This window comes from Mytilus trossulus, chromosome 10, assembly GCF_036588685.1.
Source record: "Mytilus trossulus isolate FHL-02 chromosome 10, PNRI_Mtr1.1.1.hap1, whole genome shotgun sequence".
In the NCBI taxonomy this organism is placed as follows: Eukaryota; Metazoa; Mollusca; class Bivalvia; order Mytilida; family Mytilidae; genus Mytilus; species Mytilus trossulus.
The window spans coordinates 58,143,873-58,164,805 of record NC_086382.1 but is presented as its reverse complement, the minus strand read 5'-3'; the positions used below and the strand labels follow the sequence as shown (position 1 = coordinate 58,164,805).

Below are 20,933 nucleotides of genomic sequence, written 5' to 3'. Positions count from 1 at the left end.
TTAAACTATGTTTGATTTCATCAAAAATTGAATAAATGGGGTTCTTTTGATATGCCAAATCTAACTGTATATGTAGATTCCTCATTTTTGGTCTTGTTTTCAAATTGGTCTACATTAAAGTCCAAAGGGTCCAAAATTAAACTTAGTTTGATTTTAACAAAAATTGAAATCTTGGGGTTCTTTGATATGCTGAATCCAAACATGTACTTAGATTTTTGATTATGGGCCCAGTTTTCAAGTTGGTCCAAATCAGGATCTAAAATTATTATATTAAGTTTTGTGCAATAGCAAGTCTTTTCAATTGCACAGTATTGCACAATGGTAAGAAATATCTTATTGCAAAATATTGTGAAATAGCAATTTTGTTTTTAATTAGAGTTATCTTTCTTTGTCCAGAATAGTAAGCAAGAAATATCTAATTGTAAGAATTTTTTTTATTTGGAGTTATCTTTCTTTGTCCAGAATCAACTTAAATCTTTGTTATATATACAATATACATTCACTTTTTACCACCAACTGATAAATTAAAATAATCTTTACCATTCAGTGATAACAAGCAGTTTTTTTACATCTTAATATTTTATGATGTATTTAAATGAGTAGTAATTGTTGCAAACTCCATTAGAAATTTTAATTGAGATTAGGTTTGGAATAAGGGAAAGGGGGATGTGATTAAAAAAATTGGGTTCAATTTTCTCATTTGAAATTTCATAAATAAAAAGAAAATTTCTTCAAACATTTTTTTGAGAGGAATAATATTCAAAAGCATAGTGAATTGCTCTAAGAGAAAACAAAAATTTTAATTTCATTAGAACACATTCATTCTGTGTCAGAAACCTATACTGTGTCAACTATTTAATCACAATCCAAATTTAGAGCTGAATCCAGCTTGAATGTTGTGTCCATACTTGCCCCAACCGTTCAGGGTTCAACCTCTGCGGTCGTATAAAGCTACGCCCTGCGGAGCATCTGGTTGCACTTGATCTAATCACTCTTTCCATATTAAAATCAGTTAAAATACCTTCAACAAAAAGTTATTTCACCTCTCTTCTTTCATTTCCACCCCATAAAAACTAACAAATGAATGAAAAAGTCAAAGAAAAAAAATAAAGAAAAAATACACTATAATTAAGGGGAACTATATTCGTGAACAAAGAAAAGCGGGGTCATTAATTATGTCCAACTGGCAGATGTCATCTGACCTTGCCCTCATTTTCATGGTTCAGTGGTTATTGTTAAGTTTTTTTTGTTTTGGTCTGTTTTTATACGACCGCAAATTTTGAAAAAATTTCGTCGTATATTGCTATCACGTTGGCGTCGTCGGCGTCGTCGTCGTCGTCGTCCGAATACTTTTAGTTTCGCACTCTAACTTTAGTAAAAGTGAATAGAAATCTATGAAATTTTAACACAAGGTTTATGACCATAAAAGGAAGGCTGGTATTGATTTTGGGAGTTTTGGTCCCAACATTTTAGGAATAGGGGCCAAAAAGGGCCCAAATAATCATTTTCTTGGTTTTCGCACTATAACTTTAGTTTAAGTTAATAGAAATCTATGAAATTTTGACACAAGGTTTATGACCACAAAAGAAAGGTTGGGATTGATTTTGGGAGTTTTGGTTTCAACAGTTTAGGAATTAGGGGCCAAAAAAGGGCCCAAATAAGCATTATTCTTGGTTTTCTCACAATAACTTTAGTTAAAGTAAATAGAAATCAATGAAATTTAAACACAATGTTTATGACCACAAAAGGAAGGTTGGTATTGATTTTGGGAGTTTCGGTCCCAACAGTTTAGGAATTAGGGGCAAAAAAGGGACCCAAATAAGCATTTTTCTTGGTTTTCACACCATAGCGTTAGTATAAGTAAATAGAAATCTATGAAATTTTAACACAAGGTTTATGACTATAAAAGGAAGGTTGGTATTGATTTTTGGAGTTTTGGTCCCAACAGTTAAGGAAAAAGGGGCCCAAAGGGTCCAAAATTAAACTTTGTTTGATTTCATCAAAATTGAATAATTGGGGTTCTTTAATATGCCGAATCTAACTGTGTATGTAGATTCTTAATTTTTGGTCCCGTTTTCAAATTGGTCTATATTAAGGTCCAAAGGGTCCAAAATTGAACTTAGTTTGATTTTAACAAAAATTGAAACCTTGGGGTTCTTTGATATGCTGAATCTAAAAATGTACTTAGATTTTTGATTATTGGCCCAGTTTTCAAGTTGGCCTAAATTGAGGTCCAAAATTAAACATTGTTTGATTTCATCAAAAATTGAATAATTGGGGTTCTTTGATATGCCAAATCTAACTGTGTATGTAGATTCTTAATTTTTGGTCCAGTTTTAAAATTGGTCTAAATAAAAGTGCAAAGGGTCCAAAATTAAACTAAGTTTGATTTTAACAAAAATTAAATTCTTGGGCCTCTTTGATATGCTGAATCTAAACATTACTTAGATTTTTGATTATGGGCCCAGTTTTCAAGTTGGTCCAAATCAGGATCTAAAATTATTATATTAAGTATTGTGCAATAGCAAGTCTTTTCAATTGCACAGTATTGTGCAATGGCAAGACATATCTAATTTCACAATATTGTGAAATAGCAAATTTTTTTTTAATTAAGAGTTATCTTTCTTTGTCCAGTATAGTAAGCAAGAAATATCTGCAAGAATTTTTGTTAATTGGAGTTATCTTTCTTTGTCCAGAATCAACTTAAATCTTTGTTATATACAATATACAATGTATATTCACTTTTTACTACCAACTGATAAATTTAAATAATCTTTACCATTCAGTGATAACAAGCAGTTTTTTTACATCTTAATATTTTATGATGTATTTAAATGAGTAGTAATTGTTGCAAACTCCATTAGAATCTTTTAATTGAAATTAGTTTTGGAATAAGGGAAAGGGGGATGTGAATAAAAAATTGGGTTCAATTTTTTTCATTTGAAATTTCAAAAATAAAAAGAAAATTTCTTCAAACATTTTTTTGAGAGGATTATTATTCAACAGCATAGTGAATTGCTCTAAGAGAAAACAAAAATTTTAAGTTCATTTGAATACATTCATTCTGTGTCAGAAACCTATGCTGTGTCAACTATTTAATCACAATCCAAATTTAGAGCGGAATCCAGCTTGAATGTTGTGTCCATACTTGCCCCTACCGTTCAGGGTTCAACCTCTGCGGTCCTATAAAGCTACGCCCTGCGGAGCATCTGGTTCATATATAATACTTTATGCAATAGGTCTACTATATTTGGTGTATGGAATGATTGTGATGTGAACATGTCTAGCTGGCAGGTGTCATCTGTCCTAAGCCTCATTTTCATGGTTCAGTGGTCTCGGTTAAGTTTTTGAGTTTTTGGTCCTTGTTGTAATACTAGATGCAATAGGTCAACTATATTTGGTTTATGGAAATATTTTATGATCTATATGTCAGTCATGCAGGTCTAAGTTGACCTTGACCTCATTCTCACGGTTCATTGCTCCGTGTTAAGTTTTTGTGTTTTGGTTGTTTTTCTTAAACTATCAGCAACAGGTCAACTATATGTGTTGTAAGGAAGAATTGTCAGCTGCACATGCCTGCCTGGCTTGGTTCATTTGACCTCATTTTCATGGTTCATTGGTCAATGACTAGTTTTCTTGGTTAATGTTAACCCTTACCATGCTGAATTGTTTTCAGAAATTGTCTAATTTTCGAGTATTTGCAAAAATATACAAATGAAATGCAAATTAGCTGTACCCTGATGCTGATGCATACTGATTACAATAAATCTAAGATGGGGGATCACTGGGTGGGAAAGGGTGGGCAAGAATTTGCCCCAAATGTGGTTCTCAGGTGCTAAAAGCCGGTGCTTTTTCTCGACATGCAAGTCCGAGAGATGCTAAAAGATGCATCCATCTGTAGTTTTCATGTATAGTGGACCCCAGTGAACACGTTTTTAACAACAGTTGTTAGGTTGGAGTGAAACTGATTTGGAACATCAGTGTAAAGAAGGTCATTTGCACCAAATTTTTTCCCAATTTTGAACTTTAAAAAGACTTGCAACCAAAAGAAGTCATTTCCTTGGTGTATTTTGTTAATTTTAAACATGTTCAGTGTTTTTTTTTTTTCCTTTAGGTTAATAGTATTTGTCAAGGTTTCAGTCCTCTTAACTCCATGTTTCAGACCTCGAGGTAAGCCTACCCCTCCAAAAAAAACAATTTTGTCTGATATAAAATATTTGAGCTCAAAATGAATATTAAAAGTGAGAAACATGACAATCAAAAGTGTTAAATTGAGGAAACATGCATACACTACGAATTAAATGGCATTACTTTGACCTCCAAATGTATGGAGCGCCATTGATGCCAAAATAACAGTGGTCTGGGTACGGCTGTAATATTACGGCCCCCGCATGACAAGGTTTAAGTTTATGTGACAGTTGTGATAAAGCTTTATATTTAAGACTGTCAACATTATATCAATGAATAGTAAAGAAGGTGAGACATTTCAGCTTGTACACTCTTGTTCTAAAAGCAGTAATATCAGACTTGACACACAGTTCAAAGGAACCCCATTGGCAGATCCAGTGGGGGGAGAGGGTTCCGGGGGTTGAAACCCCCCCTTTTTGTTTGCCGATCAATGCATTTGAATGGGGACATATAGCTGAATCACCCCCCCCCCCCCCCCCCTTTTTAAAATGGCTGGATCCGCCCCTGCACCCAGTCACATTTTTATGCCCCCACCACTCGGAAAAGGAATATTAAGTGTTATCCTTTTCCATTTTGTTTTTTCTGTCCATATATACCATAAATAAGTTTATGTTACTTTAGTATGCCTCAACCAAATGTTATAAAACTTTTACAAATGCTTTATTTCCACAAAACAAAGATCATAGGTCAGTTGTACTGTTCATGAGTAATGAGAATAAAGAATTGGAATGGTGAATGTGTCAAAGATACATTTGTACAACAACCTTATCAAAAAGCAAAAAACTGTTGGCTCAAGACCAAAAAGTGTATTTTTTCTTCTTTTCCTTCTTTCCCTTTCTCATCCATTTCTAAGTTTTTATGGGGTGGAAATGAAAAAAGAGAGATGAAATAAATTTTTGAATGTTGTATTTTAACTTGTTTTGAAATTGAAAGATTGATTAGATTAATTAGGCCAGCAGGCAAAAAGGTAATATAGACAGTATCATAACATCTCTTGACTTGTCCATATTGGAATGGATGTGTATTGACTAAATTTGTAATTGCTGGAGTGCAAATTGGATGACTTGCATTGTACTTTATGCATACAAAAGAATAGGTGTAATTTTTATAATGAGACAAAACAATATAAAGAACTATAAGAGGAATGTAATTGTTGTCTGCGGCCTGTTTATAATTGGTGTTGCTATTGTTTACAGATAGATATTTATATTGTGTTGCATGCTAGTTGAGAACAATAAATCATAACCTTGGGATTAAATCGATTGTCCCCATTTCACAGGTTTATTGTCCTGATCTGATAATCATGAGACAAATGTCCTTGACAGGGTTGTCTGTGATATATAAATAGATTTATCGATAAAAAGCCTATGAATGTCAAATTGATTAATTTTTTTTTTAAATCGTAAAAAATACGTTATATGTCCTTCAGTTGTTGATGTCAGTGTTTTTAGTACCCAAAGGTATCATTAGAAATTTATATAGATTTTATTATATATCTAATATTTGAATTGGTTTACAAATTCTTTACAAGGATTGTCTGAAATCTTGCAGTATGATTGATTGATGTAAAAAAAAAATATACATAAAAAGTGAAAATTAAGACAGTAAAATCAAAATGTACAAGCATCTGCCTTATTATAAGAATTAGAAGATACAGTATGACTGAACTATCCAACAGAGACCTTAAATAGAACAAGTAAGCAACTATTGGATCATCTTCAACCATGAGCAAAACTTATACATACTATAGTTTTTGAAGAGTGTGAAACATTTTTATTTTTTGAGATTTTTTTCATTCTTTTTAGAAACTTTATTGGAATCACTAAATAATTTTATTAACATTACCATTTGACTCCAATCTCAACATCATGTACGAGAGGATATATAATGTAAATACATTTTTAATATAGCTTAAATGGGTAAATTTTGAAATTTTATTTTGGCTTCTAAATCAAAGGAGTATAGGTTTAGTAAGACCCCTTATTGATCCTAAAATATAGCAGTTTTAAAAAAATGTGAAAATGTAATCTTTTAGCTATTGATTGGAAGTAAAATGCTTCTGCTACAAGAAGATAGACTGTTTTTGACAATACAATGCACATATATCATGTAACACTATAATTTTAAGTCATGCTAAATTACTGAAATCTTCATAATTTTAGCATTTTAGTTAAATTTTAAACGGTTTTTGTCTTAAATGAAAGTGGCCGCATTTGTGTTTATTCATCATATTGACATGGAAGTTGTATTTGATGATAATACACAACATATATAAAGGTTGTGAATAAACACGGATGTGGCCTCTTTCATTTTTGTCAAAAAACATCTGAAAAGTGACGATTTTATGCATATTTGATAGATTTTTCATATCTAAAATTGAGAAAGGGAATGGTGAATGTGTCAAAGCGACAACCACCCTACCATATAGAGCAGACATATCTAAGCTTGAATCGGAGAGTTTTTAATGACTTAATCAGTTATAAACTTCCACATAAACAAATTGATTCAATTGAAATAGACACTGATGTGTTTAAAAAGTGTCCAAAATATTTCTTTAGATGAATCTGAAATTTGAGGCCAAAATTGGCCCTTACCAGACCTACTCCTTTATATCATTAAGGAGGATGTTGTTTTCGAATTAAGTCAGATATTTAGAAGACTCCAGTTGTATACATGTAGTCTCAATAAAATATTGCTCACTAACCCTTAGTCTTTTGAAAAGCTCGTAAGGAGACTTTTAAGTATCATTTAGTTATAGAGTTATTACCATTAACCATATATATTATATTATTTTTGATGTTATGAAAACAAGGAATTATATGAATCTTGAAAATTGAAAATAGATGAATGATGAAAACTAATCGAATTTATGAGGGCTAGCTGTCTGAGTAAGTTCATACTGATATATCAGTAAAAGTACTCTAAACCTGGCTTGGCCTATCCTTAAAAGAGGAGAGAAAGATTCCAGCCGAACATTCAAACTCATAGATCAAAAATTAACTAACAATGCCATGACAATTATAGAAAAAGACAAACAACAAGACACAACATAGAAAACTAAAGACTATAAGCAACAGGAACCCCACCAAAAGAAGTATACAGAACATAGAAAATGATTGTCTGTGGGGGGGCATCTGTATACTATGGACACATTCTTGTTAAAACAATTTTCAATGTATGCAGTTCTTTTTAGTTATGTTCATAATTTCAAAATTGATATGAATAGACATAGGTATTGCTTTTTTTCTGGCGACAATGTCAGCGTCAGCAAAAGTCAAGTTTCATCTTTTGTTAGTTAGATATTCTAAAGAACAACCTGTGATAGATTAATGAAATGTTGTATTAAATTTCATTGCTATATCAGTATATATTTTAAGATCCTGCAGGCTAGGAAATGGTCCAATGACTTTTAATTGATTAGCAATTCTCAATGTTAAGTTTTCAGCCTACATAATTAGTTTGTTGGAAAATACTTGAAAGATCAATGTTTTTTATGCCCTTTGACTCTCAGTCTTTCCATCCTTCCTTCCTACTGTCTTTACTGTCTCCTGTTGTTTAAACTGTCCTATTTTCTTTATTTGTTTCTGTTGAAATATTATAAGTACATATCAGTTTGAGAAATATTTCAACTATCTGCCTTTTTCTTAATTTTATGCCAATAGAGTGTCAAGACATATCTATGTGTCCACAGTTTATTGTCACTGATCTGACAAGTGTTTGTATATTTTGTAGGTATGAGGTTGAAGGTTGTGAGGTTATCTGACCATGTTTGTATATTTTGTAGGTATGAGGTTGAAGGTTGTGAGGCGATCTGACCATGTTTGTATATTTTGTAGGTATGAGGTTGAAGGTTGTGAGGTGATCTGACCATGTTTGTATATTCTGTAGGTATGAGGTTGAAGGTTGTGAGGTTATCTGACCATGTTTGTATGTTTTGTAGGTATGAGGTTGAAGGTTGTGAGGTCATCTGACCATGTTTGTATATTTTGTAGGTATGAGGTTGGAGGTTGTGAGGTGGTCTGACCATGTTTGTATATTTTGTAGGTATGAGGTTGAAGGTTGTGAGGTTATCTGACCATGTTTGTATATTTTGTAGGTATGAGGTTGGAGGTTGTGAGGTGATCTGACCATGTTTGTATATTTTGTAGGTATGAGGTTGCAGGATGTGAGGTTATCTGACCATGTTTGTATATTTTGTAGGTATGAGGTTGAAGGTTTTGAGGTTATCTGACCATGTTTGTATATTTTGTAGGTATGAGGTTGAAGGTTGTGAGGTCATCTGACCATGTTTGTATATTTTGTAGGTATGAGGTTGAAGGTTGTGAGGTTTTCTGACCATGTTTGCATATTTTGTAGGTATGAGGTTGAAGGTTGTGAGTTCATCTGACCATGTTTGTATATTTTGTAGGTATGAGGTTGAAGGTTGTGAGGTGATCTGACCATGTTTGTATATTCTGTAGGTATGAGGTTGAAGGTTGTGAGGTTATCTGACCATGTTTGTATGTTTTGTAGGTATGAGGTTGGAGGTTGTGAGGTGATCTGACCATGTTTGTATATTTTGTAGGTATGAGGTTGAAGGTTGTGAGGTGATCTGACCATGTTTGTATATTTTGTAGGTATGAGGTTGAAGGTTGTGAGGTCATCTGACCATGTTTGTATATTTTGTAGGTATGAGGTTGAAGGTTGTGAGGTGATCTGACCATGTTTGTACATTTTGTAGGTATGAGGTTGGAGGTTGTGAGGTGGTCTGACCATGTTTGTATATTTTGTAGGTATGAGGTTGAAGGTTGTGAGGTCATCTGACCATGTTTGTATATTTTGTAGGTATGAGGTTGGAGGTTGTGAGGTGGTCTGACCATGTTTGTATATTTTGTAGGTATGAGGTTGAAGGTTGTGAGGTTATCTGACCATGTTTGTATATTTTGTAGGTATGAGGTTGGAGGTTGTGAGGTGATCTGACCATGTTTGTATATTTTGTAGGTATGAGGTTGAAGGTTGTGAGGTGATCTGACCATGTTTGTATATTTTGTAGGTATGAGGTTGAAGGTTGTGAGGTGATCTGACCATGTTTGTATATTTTGTAGGTATGAGGTTGAAGGTTGTGAGGTAACCTGACCATGTTTGTATATTTTGTAGGTATGAGGTTGAAGGTTGTGAGGTTATCTGACCATGTTTGTATATTTTGTAGGTATGAGGTTGAAGGTTGTGAGGTGATCTGACCATGTTTGTATATTTTGTAGGTATGAGGTTGAAGGTTGTGAGGTGATCTGACCATGTTTGTATATTTTGTAGGTATGAGGTTGAAGGTTGTGAGGTGATCTGACCATGTTTGTATATTTTGTAGGTATGAGGTTGAAGGTTGTGAGGTCATCTGACCATGTTTGTATATTTTGTAGGTATGAGGTTGAAGGTTGTGAGGTGATCTGACCATGTTTGTATATTTTGTAGGTATGAGGTTGAAGGTTGTGAGGTTATCTGACCATGTTTGTATATTTTGTAGGTATGAGGTTGAAGGTTGTGAGGTGATCTGACCATGTTTGTATATTTTGTAGGTATGAGGTTGTGAGGTTATCTGACCATGTTTGTATATTTTATAGGTATGAGATTGAAGGTTGTGAGGTTATCTGGGCCATTAAACATAAGAGTATATCCAGTACGTTTGTAGATCCTGGTGCAGCTCAATTCTTCCTTTCATCACTCAATAAAGACAAATCAAAAGAAGAAGCTCCCTCAAAAAGATTGAAATACACTCTTGAAGGTAAGTAGTTCTCACATTATTTTTAAAGAAGGAATATTTTTTTGTGGAAAAAAACAGGGGGATGAAAGACATGTTTTGGGATGTAGAATATAGGGGGTAAAAAAGTGGGGATGTGAGATTAGGGGGAAAAGTGTATTGTGTGGGGGGGGGGGGGGGCAGCCCACCCATATCACACCCAAAGAACACAGGTTCATAAATAAAACATTTTGTGTCTAATTTTCTGATACAGTAAGCCCATTTTTGTGTAAATACACAATTGTTATTAAATATTTTAAATTCATGCATTTCAGTTTCGTATAGTATATCATGTATAAGACCCCAATTCATCAGTTATGATCACAAAAGTGTGTTCTTGATTTTTTCAGATGACAAATCTTTAGCAAGTTCCACAACAAAATTAGGAGGCGCTCTTGGTCCAGACTGGTCAGCTCATTTACATATGACTGGCTCAATGCAGGTTTGTTTGTTTTATTGTACCTTAAAAAAAATATGAATAAAAAAAAGTTTTGAGCTTTAGTTCAATAAGCTGAAGATACAGAAGCAAACATCATCTAGAGGGGGACTTACAGTTATCAATAGACAAGTGTACAAATATAGTATCATATGAGCAGATAATATGATAACCAACTGTCTGAATAGTATGTTCACTGAAACAACTAAAAAAAAATCTTTTAAAACAAAAAGAATTAAGAAGCATACAGAATATTATTCATAGGTTGAAAGTGGACAAATGATTTTTTTCTATTTTCAAATTGAGAATTTAAGTATCTTTTGAAAATCATACATGATTTTTTATATGGACGCCTAAAAATGAGATGTAACTTCTATAGAATGAATTATAAAACTTGTGTTAAGGGAGATAACTCTTATCATATCTTATAAAATCTGTTGTAAATGAATGCGCATAATCTGACCTGGTAAGGCAGTAAATAGAAAACTTTACTCATTATTTTCATCTATGCCATCATGAAACTGATTAAAAAAAATATACAATTGTGGACTAACATGATTTTATAAGGACTACAACCGTATTTTTAAACACAAAATTGTGATGTCAAAATTGTATTTGCAAATCTCTGTTTGACTAGGCTTATAAAAGCAGGCAAATATAAATAAGATTTATCATGTATATAACTTTACGGTAATTCAAGGTCTAGTCAAATTATTAATGTCATGTCTACCATTTTCTTCATTCTCTCACTGAAAAAAAAAACAACATTTACTCTTAATTAGCCCTCATAAAGCAAAAACAGTGAAATCTGAAGATTTTTTTAACATTATTTTATAATAATAATAATTTATTTTATTAAAGTGTTTATATAACTTTTATAATCATGTGATAATAGAAGAATATAATTTCTTTTTCATGATTGTTTAATAAAAATTAAAGGGTATAGGAAAGTTTTATATGTAATAAAAGTCTCATTTTCAATTAATGTCAACAATACTATTGAGAATTTACAACCTTTTTAAACTAAATTAAAATTATTGATTAATTTACAATCAATGCTGACATATAGTGAATGTGGTCAGCTTTTAAAAAAAGTTAATTTTCTTTGCAATTCTCGATGAAATCCTCTGGGTTCTTCCCACATGCTGAAGTCTTCAATCTTTGACAAAGAACATGGTATGATGTTACCCTTGAGTAATAAAAAGTTTTAGATATGCTCATCTTTATAAAAATTATATCTCTTTGATTGCACCAAAATTCTGATGATCTGAGCACTTTAGAAATGTCAAATTTAATGTCACAATGATGATCTCTTAATTCATATAGTTCAAATTATTTTGGTTTAAATTCCATTAGCCTATCTGGAAAATCTTCTTGTGAAATTTTTTTTGTCAGGTAAGGCTTTTATCCTAAAAAAAAAGAGGGGCAAAAGATACCAGAGGGACATTCAAACTCATTGTTTGAAAATAAACTGACAATGCCATGGCTAAAAAAGGAAAAAGACCATTATTCTTAAGATCACAAAATGAGGCAATTTCTAGCTCCCCTGCGACTGTTTATTTGAGATATTGTCACACTGTGTCAGTCAAATGACATCCCTTAACTGTTCATTAATCACTCATTCCATTAAACTAATACTAATGCTGCTACAGGGCAAAATGGTTTAAAACTTAATATGAACTTAACTATGAGAACCAAATGTGCTCCTCTTTTTATCCATGTTTACAAGTCTAAAAATTACAAGAAAGACTCAAGACAATGAAGAAAACTTTTAAATGTACTATAATTTATTTTAACATTAAATTTTTGAAGCACACAATAGCCATAATCATGATAATTAGGTCATGTTTCTGTCAACTGCAATCACACATATGTCTTGAAAATATGCCTTTTAAATCCCATATGATTCTATCATTTCTTAACAAATTTTGGACACACCATTATGATACATTGTTGATTTTTTTTTTATTAAACATCACTATAAAACAGCATCAGTTTGATTATTATCTGATAATGATGAGATACAGATCACCTAAGAGTTTAGTTTTGTTTGACCTAATTATGGACATAAGACCTAGAAATTTCAAAAAATTATTAGTTTCTGGTCCAATTACAGCCTTCTTTGTTGACATAGAGCTGGTATTTTGCTATAAGTGTATAATGAATGTTGTCATATCACATGTAAGTTTCAATCATCTGGTTGATATACTCTCTACTATTGGATGTTGAAAAATCATGAAATATACTTTTCTTTTTGTATTTCGACTTCCTTGAAGATAATGATGTGGTATTTGGCAAATTATTGAATTTAGAAGTTATAAACTACATTTGTGTTTTACTACATTTACATCTTTGTACCTAATAACAACTTATGATTGGACTTGAAGAAAATATCATGAAAATTATAATTGTCTATTCATATTTATACTTCCTTGAAAATAACGAGGTGGTGTTTGGTGAAAATTGTTGTTTTTAGAAGTTACAAATTATATGAATGTCTTACAATACAGTTATATCTTGATTACAACTATATGACTTGACACAATCATGGGCATGACAATTTTCTTCTATCTACCAATTTCCCTCGAAAAGGATGTAGTAATATCTGGTGTATTATTGTATTTAGAAGTTGCAAATTATATTTGTGTTTCACTATAATTCCTTCTTTGGACATAATTACGTCTATTGAACTTTACAAAATTTTATGAAAATAATAGCTTACAAGAATATTATAATGATGAATAGAATTGTAGATCCATTTTTTTGTAGATATCAATTTTGATATTTAAAGAATGCATGCTATTTATAAGTTAAATTTTATTATTTTCTCATTATTTAATCATAGTAATTCAATGAGAACATAGTAATTCAATGAGAACATAGTTATTCAATGAGAACATAGTAATTCAATGAGAACATAGTAATTCAATGAGAACATAGTAATTCAATAAGAACATATTAGTAATTCAATAAGAACATTGTAATTCAATGAGAACATAGTAATTCAATGAAAACATAGTAATTCAATGAGAACATAGTAATTTAATGAGAACATAGAATTACTACAGTACTACAGTACTTTAATGCAAAAACAACAAAAAAGGTCTATACAACCATGTCATCAAGTTTTAATGCTTGAAAAGGGAATTTAAAAAATCATGTTAAAATGATTTTAACCATGGTAATCTTAATGATAGTTTTGTTTCGAAAAAACATGAGCTACTGGATTTTCTCAGGATCAAAAATACATAAATGTATAGATTTATCTGACTTGATGAGCATAGCAGAGTAATTAGTGTCATATAAAATTGCTGGATTAAATTTAAGCAATAGTAGATGTGGATAATAATGGATTACTAAGTACACACTTCTCATTAACAGTTCTAAGGTTAAAAAATTATAAAGATAAAAATGATAGTTATATATTCTTGTAGGAATTATAAGTGAAAAAATCTTGTCCTTCAACTGGTTTTGAGACCCACGACTGCATGCTGCAATATGGGAAAGCATGTATAAGTAGGCGGTACTTCTTGATTTCACAAATTTGTAGAAAGTCAATCCTATTTGAGGAAAAACTTTTAGGTTGCTGTCAGTAAGATCGTTACCCATACAATCTAATTAAGATAAATACAAAGTAACAAAAAAAGAAATGCAAATAAATGTGTAAGATGCAGAGAAGCTTTGAAACATAAAAAAGTGAGTAAAATACACCAAACCTAATTAATAGATACATGAATATGTATAATTTACAGCAAACCTTCATAAATAAATAAGTGAGTAAGATACGACAAAACTTAGATACACAAATAAGAATGTAAGATACAGCAAAACTTAGATACACAAATAAGAATGTAAGATACAGCAAAACTTAGATACACAAATAAGTATGTAAGATACAGCAAAACTTAGATACACAAATAAGAATGTAAGATACAGCAAAACTTAGATACACAAATAAGTATGTAAGATACAGCAAAAACTTAGATACACAAATAAGTGAGTAAGATACGACAAAACTTAGATACACAAATGAGAATGTAAGATACAGCAAAACTTAGATACACAAATAAGAATGTAAGATACAGCAAAACTTAGATACACAAATAAGTATGTAAGATACAGCAAAACTTAGATACACAAATAAGTGTGAAAGATACAGCAAAACTTAGATACACAAATAATTGTGAAAGATGCAGTAAATCCTAGATACACAAATAAGTGTGTAAGATACAGCAAACCCAAGATACATATATCTGCTCTTTTGTTGGATTATGTCTCTTTGACATATTCCCCACTTTCCTTTCCCAATTTTAATTGATAAAATCTGTTGTGTTACAGACCTCCCATCAAGTCCATGTGGAGTATCTAGTAGAAATTCAGAGACTATTAAGTCCAGAAGAACTTGAGTCAGCTGGTCTGTCAGAATCTCATGTACCAGAAAGTTTTATCTGTGGTGAGTTTGATTAACAATTATTGTAGAATTTTAAGCACCTGTCAATGTTATTGTGAATCATTTATTTAATAGAATTTGTAAAATCGGAAATTTAGGTAACTATCTAGGTCATGTCATTTAGCAGACCTATCAGAAAACCAGAAATCTATGGACTGATTGGTCTTTAAAAATAACACATGTTATCTTTTACAAAAGCAGTTGTCATTTAATGATTTCTATAAAATAAAAAAATGGAGACTACCTTGCTGTCAGACTCATCTTACTTGATTGATATTTGAGTTTTATTGAGCCTCTCTGAAAAAAACATTATTTTTATTCATATTGTTCAGGGGTTAGTTACTGTTAACTGTCATTTATGCAATATAATGTTGCATACATGTTACAGCTCTCATCTTTGAAAAAATACATGTACTCATCTTTAGTTTAAAAAAAAAATGCTTTTGACAGTATTGTGCTGTCCCTTTTTTGGAAGGAAATAGTGAGATTTTTGTTTCTTGAGAGTGATGTAGGAAGTTGGGTAATGTCATCTCTTTAAAGAATTGGAACACAAATTTCTTCAAAAGTAAAACAATAAGTGTTTGTATCTATGAATAAAGCTCATGTACACGATAGAGCATATTGTTGATTTCAATAGACCACTTTCGAGTTCATCCGTCACCGGCAAAAACTCGTCAATTATACACGCCTTTATGACGTCATTTACCAGATAGAGGGGCTCGCCTGTATCCCTGCACTATTTACGCTCATCAAGCGTCTTAGTGATCGTCTTTGTGCAGGATAAACTAGAAATAATGGTTGCTCTGTAGGTACTTACTGACAATTCCCTAATGACAGCAGTGTTGATTGTCAATTTTGAGAATTCAATTTGCCGAATAATTCGTACAATATAGAATTATAGTTTTCCAACCACTCGCTCAACATTGGAAGGAAGTGATGACGCCCCTAAACGCACAAATGACGATGATAAAGGCGCGTATAATTGACAAGTTTTTTCCGGTGACGGATGAACTCGAAAGTGGTCTATTAACATAAACTCTTGTTCTACTCAGACAATATACACTGTACATAAATCTTCATTATAGTTCCCTCATTTTGTAGATAAATCAGAGAATTGAAATACTTAAATCATGGTTTTATAAATAACTTTTGTTAAGCAGGTATTCACAATCAAGCTTTCTCTTTAAAACAGAATCAGTGAGAATTGTGAATTTCTATTGGAACTGATTTTTGACAAAAATACAGAGTTATATTATTAGTACAAAGAAAGATCACTCCAGTATTTTATGATGGGAATTGAAATCTATCTTGAAGATTTGCTAGTCTAATTATGTGTCTTTCCATTGCTATTTCAGATAAAAGTTGGCCTGTCTATGTACAGTTAACCAATGACAAAGTTTATGGCTGTGATTTTATTGTTAGTGCTACAGGTGTAACACCTAATACAGATCCCTTCTTGACAGGTAATCAGGTAATGATAGTGTGTATTGTTAGTGCTACAGGTGTAACACCTAATACAGATCCCTTCTTGATAGGTAATCAGGTAATGATAGTGTGTATTGTAAGTGCTACAAAAATGGAAAAAAAAGATCAAGTTCAAATTTTGGTGTCTTCACTTTAACTGTTCTAGAGTTATGTATCTTTACAAATGGAAAAAAGATGAACTTTCGCTTTTGTTCTCTTACTGAAGTTTGCCTCACCTAAATGTTATGAAACATATACACAATGCTTATTACCACAAAACTCAGATCATGTACAAATTTGGGTAGAATCACTTTTAGAGTTCTTGAGTTATATCCCTTTATACTGTTATATGCATGCAGGGACAACATCTGTGTCTGATCAACACATTCAAATTTATTTTAAAAGTAGCAGTACGAGTATTATGTTAAATTTTCTTTAAACAAAGATCTGCAAATTTGTAAATTATTGTTATTTTTAATTACATGTACACTATATCACATGACTTTTAAGCAAACATTATTTTTTTTTAAAGAATGCATCAAATTTATTTTTAGTTTTCAATAGCTGAAGATGGAGGATTCAAGGTCAATGATCATATGCAGACGACAGTTCAAGATGTGTATGCAGCAGGTGACATCTGTACAGTATCATGGGAACTATCACAACACTGGTTTCAGGTAAGGTGTTAGCTTAAGATATATTGAAAGGCAAAATACGTTCTTTGTTCTTCAAACTCTATTCCAAACTGTTGCAAGAAATGTTTTATGAACTTTAGAATTCAAATGCAAGGGAAATAGCTAACAATTTAATTAAATTGGAAATAAAATAAAAAATGTGGTGCACACAGTGACACTTTAAAATAAACAGCTACATGGGTTATTCAGTGTGCACCACATTTTTTATGTTATTTCTTCATAGACAGAAAAAATATTACATTCATTCCTGCAAATAATAGGTCTTGCAGTTTTGACAGCTATTTTTTTTTAAACTTTGGCAATAATAATATACATGTTTAAATCATAACCTCTCTATTTTCCCATATACCTAGTTTTACAAGATGACTTTTTGTTTTAGATGAAACTGTGGTCACAAGCAAGACAGATGGGTGTATATTCTGCAATGTGTATGGTAGCCGACGGTCAAAAGGAGGACATCCAATTAGATTTCTGCTTCGAACTTTTTGCCCATTGTACAAATTTTTTTAATTACAAGGTAATTTGTAAAAAAAAAACAATATTTTAATTTATCTATACAATGTACACACAATCTTTATTAATTCTGAAACAACAGCTTTAATATTAAACTAATAACCATACAATACATTATAAAAATAAGGAAATGTGGTATGATTGTCAATTTCACAACTATTCTCTAAAGATCAAATGAAGTGGATGTAAGTCAGCTTTGATTTCCAAGATTTAGCTCTTACAGATCAAGAGTTACATTCCTTAGCTGATGAAACATGAACTGTGAGTGAAGTCATAATACTATACCATCCATCCCACAATACTGTTTGGATTTTGAAGTATGTTAATTAGATTATCTCCCCTTAAACATGTTATATTTTATTGTTTTGTTTTATAAATTTGTAAAGTTTCATCAATATCCATTCTATAAAAAAAAAGAGAAAAGAAGAAACTTCTTTTGGGGTTATAGCCCTAATCATTCAGGAACTAGGGGCCAAAAACAAGGAATTTGTGAATTTTTGACAGTTTATTAAGTACAAGCCAAGGATCTCTATGAAATTGTATGATATGGTTCCATGCCATAATAGGAAGATTGTGATATAATTTTTGGCCTAAAGGCCCTAACTATTTTCAAATGGGTCCAAAATAGAACTTTGTTTCATTTCAACTAAAATTGAATTCTTGGAGATCTTTGATATACTGATTCTAATCATATTCATCAAGATTATGAATGTTGTATTATTAAAGGTGATTGTCCAATGTCAAATTTTTAAGTTTCTTGGACCACATTCATACTATGCCAAAAAACCTATGCTGTATAAAAGATTTTTACCGTAATTCGGAGCTGTATCAATCTTGAATATTGAATCCATACTTGCCCCAATTGTTTGACCTCTGTGAATGTATCAAGCTGTGGATGGGTTTTCTAACATTTCCATTTTATTTTACAGGTGATATTGTTAGGGAGATTTAATGCCCAGGGATTAGGCAATGATTATGAATTATTATTACGAGTAACCAAAGGTAAGATAAGTTGATACTAGTTTACTGTTTACTAATTTTGAAGGACAATATTTGAGGGGGGCCACCTTTTTTGGGACGTCAGGATCATGTGTTTTAAACTCAGGATTTCAGGATTGATCCTTTAGAGATCTGGGAATTCTTTTTTTCCAATTTCAATGAAAAGGACTTTATGACATAGGTATTCTTTGTTTAAATATTTCGGTAATAAATCGAATAAGTCAATTTGTGTGACATTATCTATACATCTGTATGCCTAGTCTTTCTTACAAATTAACACATGGAATGGTTGTAATACACCTTATTGTTAATCCCGGGTGAAAGGAAAGTGGAAAGGGATTAATATAAGTTGCAAAACTTGTTTCCCAATCCACTATAAATAAATATGTTTAAACTAATCCCGGGTGACCTGGCCGCTTGAACTTTTGAGGCATACGACAATCACTTTTCTATTGTGGCGTCAGATATTTTGTTTTATGACGTCAAAATTTTACGGGAACCTTTGTGATATCCAGTAATGGCGGACAAATAGCGATAAGGTGTATAGTTTCCTCTCAAAAATTTAACAGCTTTTCTAATTTTACCCCTCTATTTACTTAAAAAAACATAGTTAGGTGACATTAACCATGGTATGATATTTTATGCAGACAACATTTTCTTGATCTTAAGTATCTGATGTATTCACATGAGTCATGACTGATGTGTGTTATATGAGATCAAACCCAGACAACTCAGCATTTTCATATCACATATTTAAGGAGACAGCTATTGAAGTTATGTTAAATTATGATAGGATGCTTTACTAAATAGGACTCTTATTTCTATTTTTAGTCATTTACAAATGATGATGTTTTGATGAAAATTATACAAATTACCATATACAAAAAAAAGAGATAGGTACTGGCTAACTCTTTAATTGTTATTTTCACCCTGCAAGTCAAACAACAAAGTTATTGAAGATGACATTTGACACTTTTCATAACGATATATATCTCGTCTTTTCGTCATTCTTGATTGTAATCAGGATTCTAATTAATTAGGTAAAATTTGTGAAAAGAAAAACATTGTTGTGGAAAATTTGATAAATTATGTCATTAATTAACAGTGTATTCAGGAAGATTATTTATGTAGAAATTTGAGAAATGGTTCTATTAATTAAGCCTGTGTTTTTATGATATCATGACCACAATGACAGATGAAAGGTCAAGGGTCAAGGTTATTGTTTGTGCTTTATTTGACATCCTCCCACAAGGGTCCTTTACTTTGTAAGAGGTGACAGTGTTTCTTAGTACATATTTAATTCTCTTTAATGCAGATTTTGTTTCCTTATGAGAAAAAAATTGTGATAAATTGTGAGCTTTATCAAAATTGTTTTTAAGATACACTTGATTAACTTTTAGTAAGTACATGTAAATGTCACGTTATATTATTGAGATGGATAAGCTTTGGAATGCCTAAACTACATAATCTTTCAAAAAAATCAAATTTTAGACTGAGGCGAAATATGGTGCCGTAAAATATGAAATGAACATCAACAAAGAAATGAAAAACAAAATTAGACATGAGAAAAACTGAAAAAGAAACCTTCAATCAAATGTGGTTATACTACTTTATCTTAAAATATTTACATCAGGTTTTCATTCCATCAATTATGGATTACAAGCAAAAAATTACTGTCATCAGAAACTCTACAGCTATGTATATGCAATGTCATTCATCATGGTTAACTGTGCCATGGTGTATAGATATAGGAAGATGTGGTGTGAGTGCCAATGAGACAACTCTCCATCCAAATAACAATTTAAAAATTAAACCATTATAGGTTAAAGTACGGCCTTCAACACGGAGCCTTGGCTCACACCGAACAACAAGCTATAAAGGGCCCCAAAATTACAAAATTACAAAATTACATGGTGTGTCTAGATTCTACTATTATTTATGAAACTATTTTTTGTCTTTTCTCTTTACAGATTTGGAGTACATCAAAGTAGTGTTACAAAATGGCCGATTACAGGGAGCTATTTTGATTGGTGAAACAGATTTAGAAGAGACATTTGAAAATTTAATTCTAAACCAGATAGATCTGACCCCATTCAAAGAACATTTATTGGAACCCAATATTGACTTAGAGGATTTCTTTGATTAAAATTTTTAGCTTTATATATTCATTGTTTTTATCTATGTTCATCTTGAAATTACTTCCTGTAGATTCTCTATTTTTGTTGGGAAAAAAAAACTCATCATAGATACCAGGACTAAATTTAGTATACGCCAGACTCAAGTTTCGTCTATAAAAGACTCATTAGTGACGCTCGAATCCAAAAAAGTTAAAAAGGCCAAATAAAGAACGAAGTTGGAGAGCATTGAGGACTAATATTCCTAAAATTTTTGCCAAATACAGCTTTGCCTGAGATA

General features: G+C 31.6%; 1 protein-coding gene across 3 annotated transcripts in view; it reads left to right on the top strand.

Annotated features, from left to right (window-relative positions):
- The window catches only part of LOC134688249 (pyridine nucleotide-disulfide oxidoreductase domain-containing protein 1-like), a 41,016-nt gene extending 20,340 nt beyond the window's left edge, over nucleotides 1-20,676 (top strand). The window contains exons 7-15 of one of the 3 annotated variants that reach the window (XM_063548754.1): nucleotides 9,689-9,710; nucleotides 9,808-9,946; nucleotides 10,312-10,403; nucleotides 14,736-14,850; nucleotides 16,203-16,318; nucleotides 16,866-16,988; nucleotides 17,386-17,523; nucleotides 18,449-18,521; nucleotides 20,489-20,676. In XM_063548754.1, the coding sequence (XP_063404824.1) occupies nucleotides 9,689-9,710; nucleotides 9,808-9,946; nucleotides 10,312-10,403; nucleotides 14,736-14,850; nucleotides 16,203-16,318; nucleotides 16,866-16,988; nucleotides 17,386-17,523; nucleotides 18,449-18,521; nucleotides 20,489-20,664 (994 nt within the window). In that variant the 3' untranslated portion in view covers nucleotides 20,665-20,676. Of the gene's footprint in view, nucleotides 1-8,856; nucleotides 8,879-9,688; nucleotides 9,711-9,785; nucleotides 9,947-10,311; nucleotides 10,404-14,735; nucleotides 14,851-16,202; nucleotides 16,319-16,865; nucleotides 16,989-17,385; nucleotides 17,524-18,448; nucleotides 18,522-20,488 lie in introns of all 3 variants that reach the window. The other 2 variants (XM_063548755.1, XM_063548753.1) reach the window with 2 other exon arrangements.
- Nucleotides 20,677-20,933: the final 257 nt, after the last annotated feature.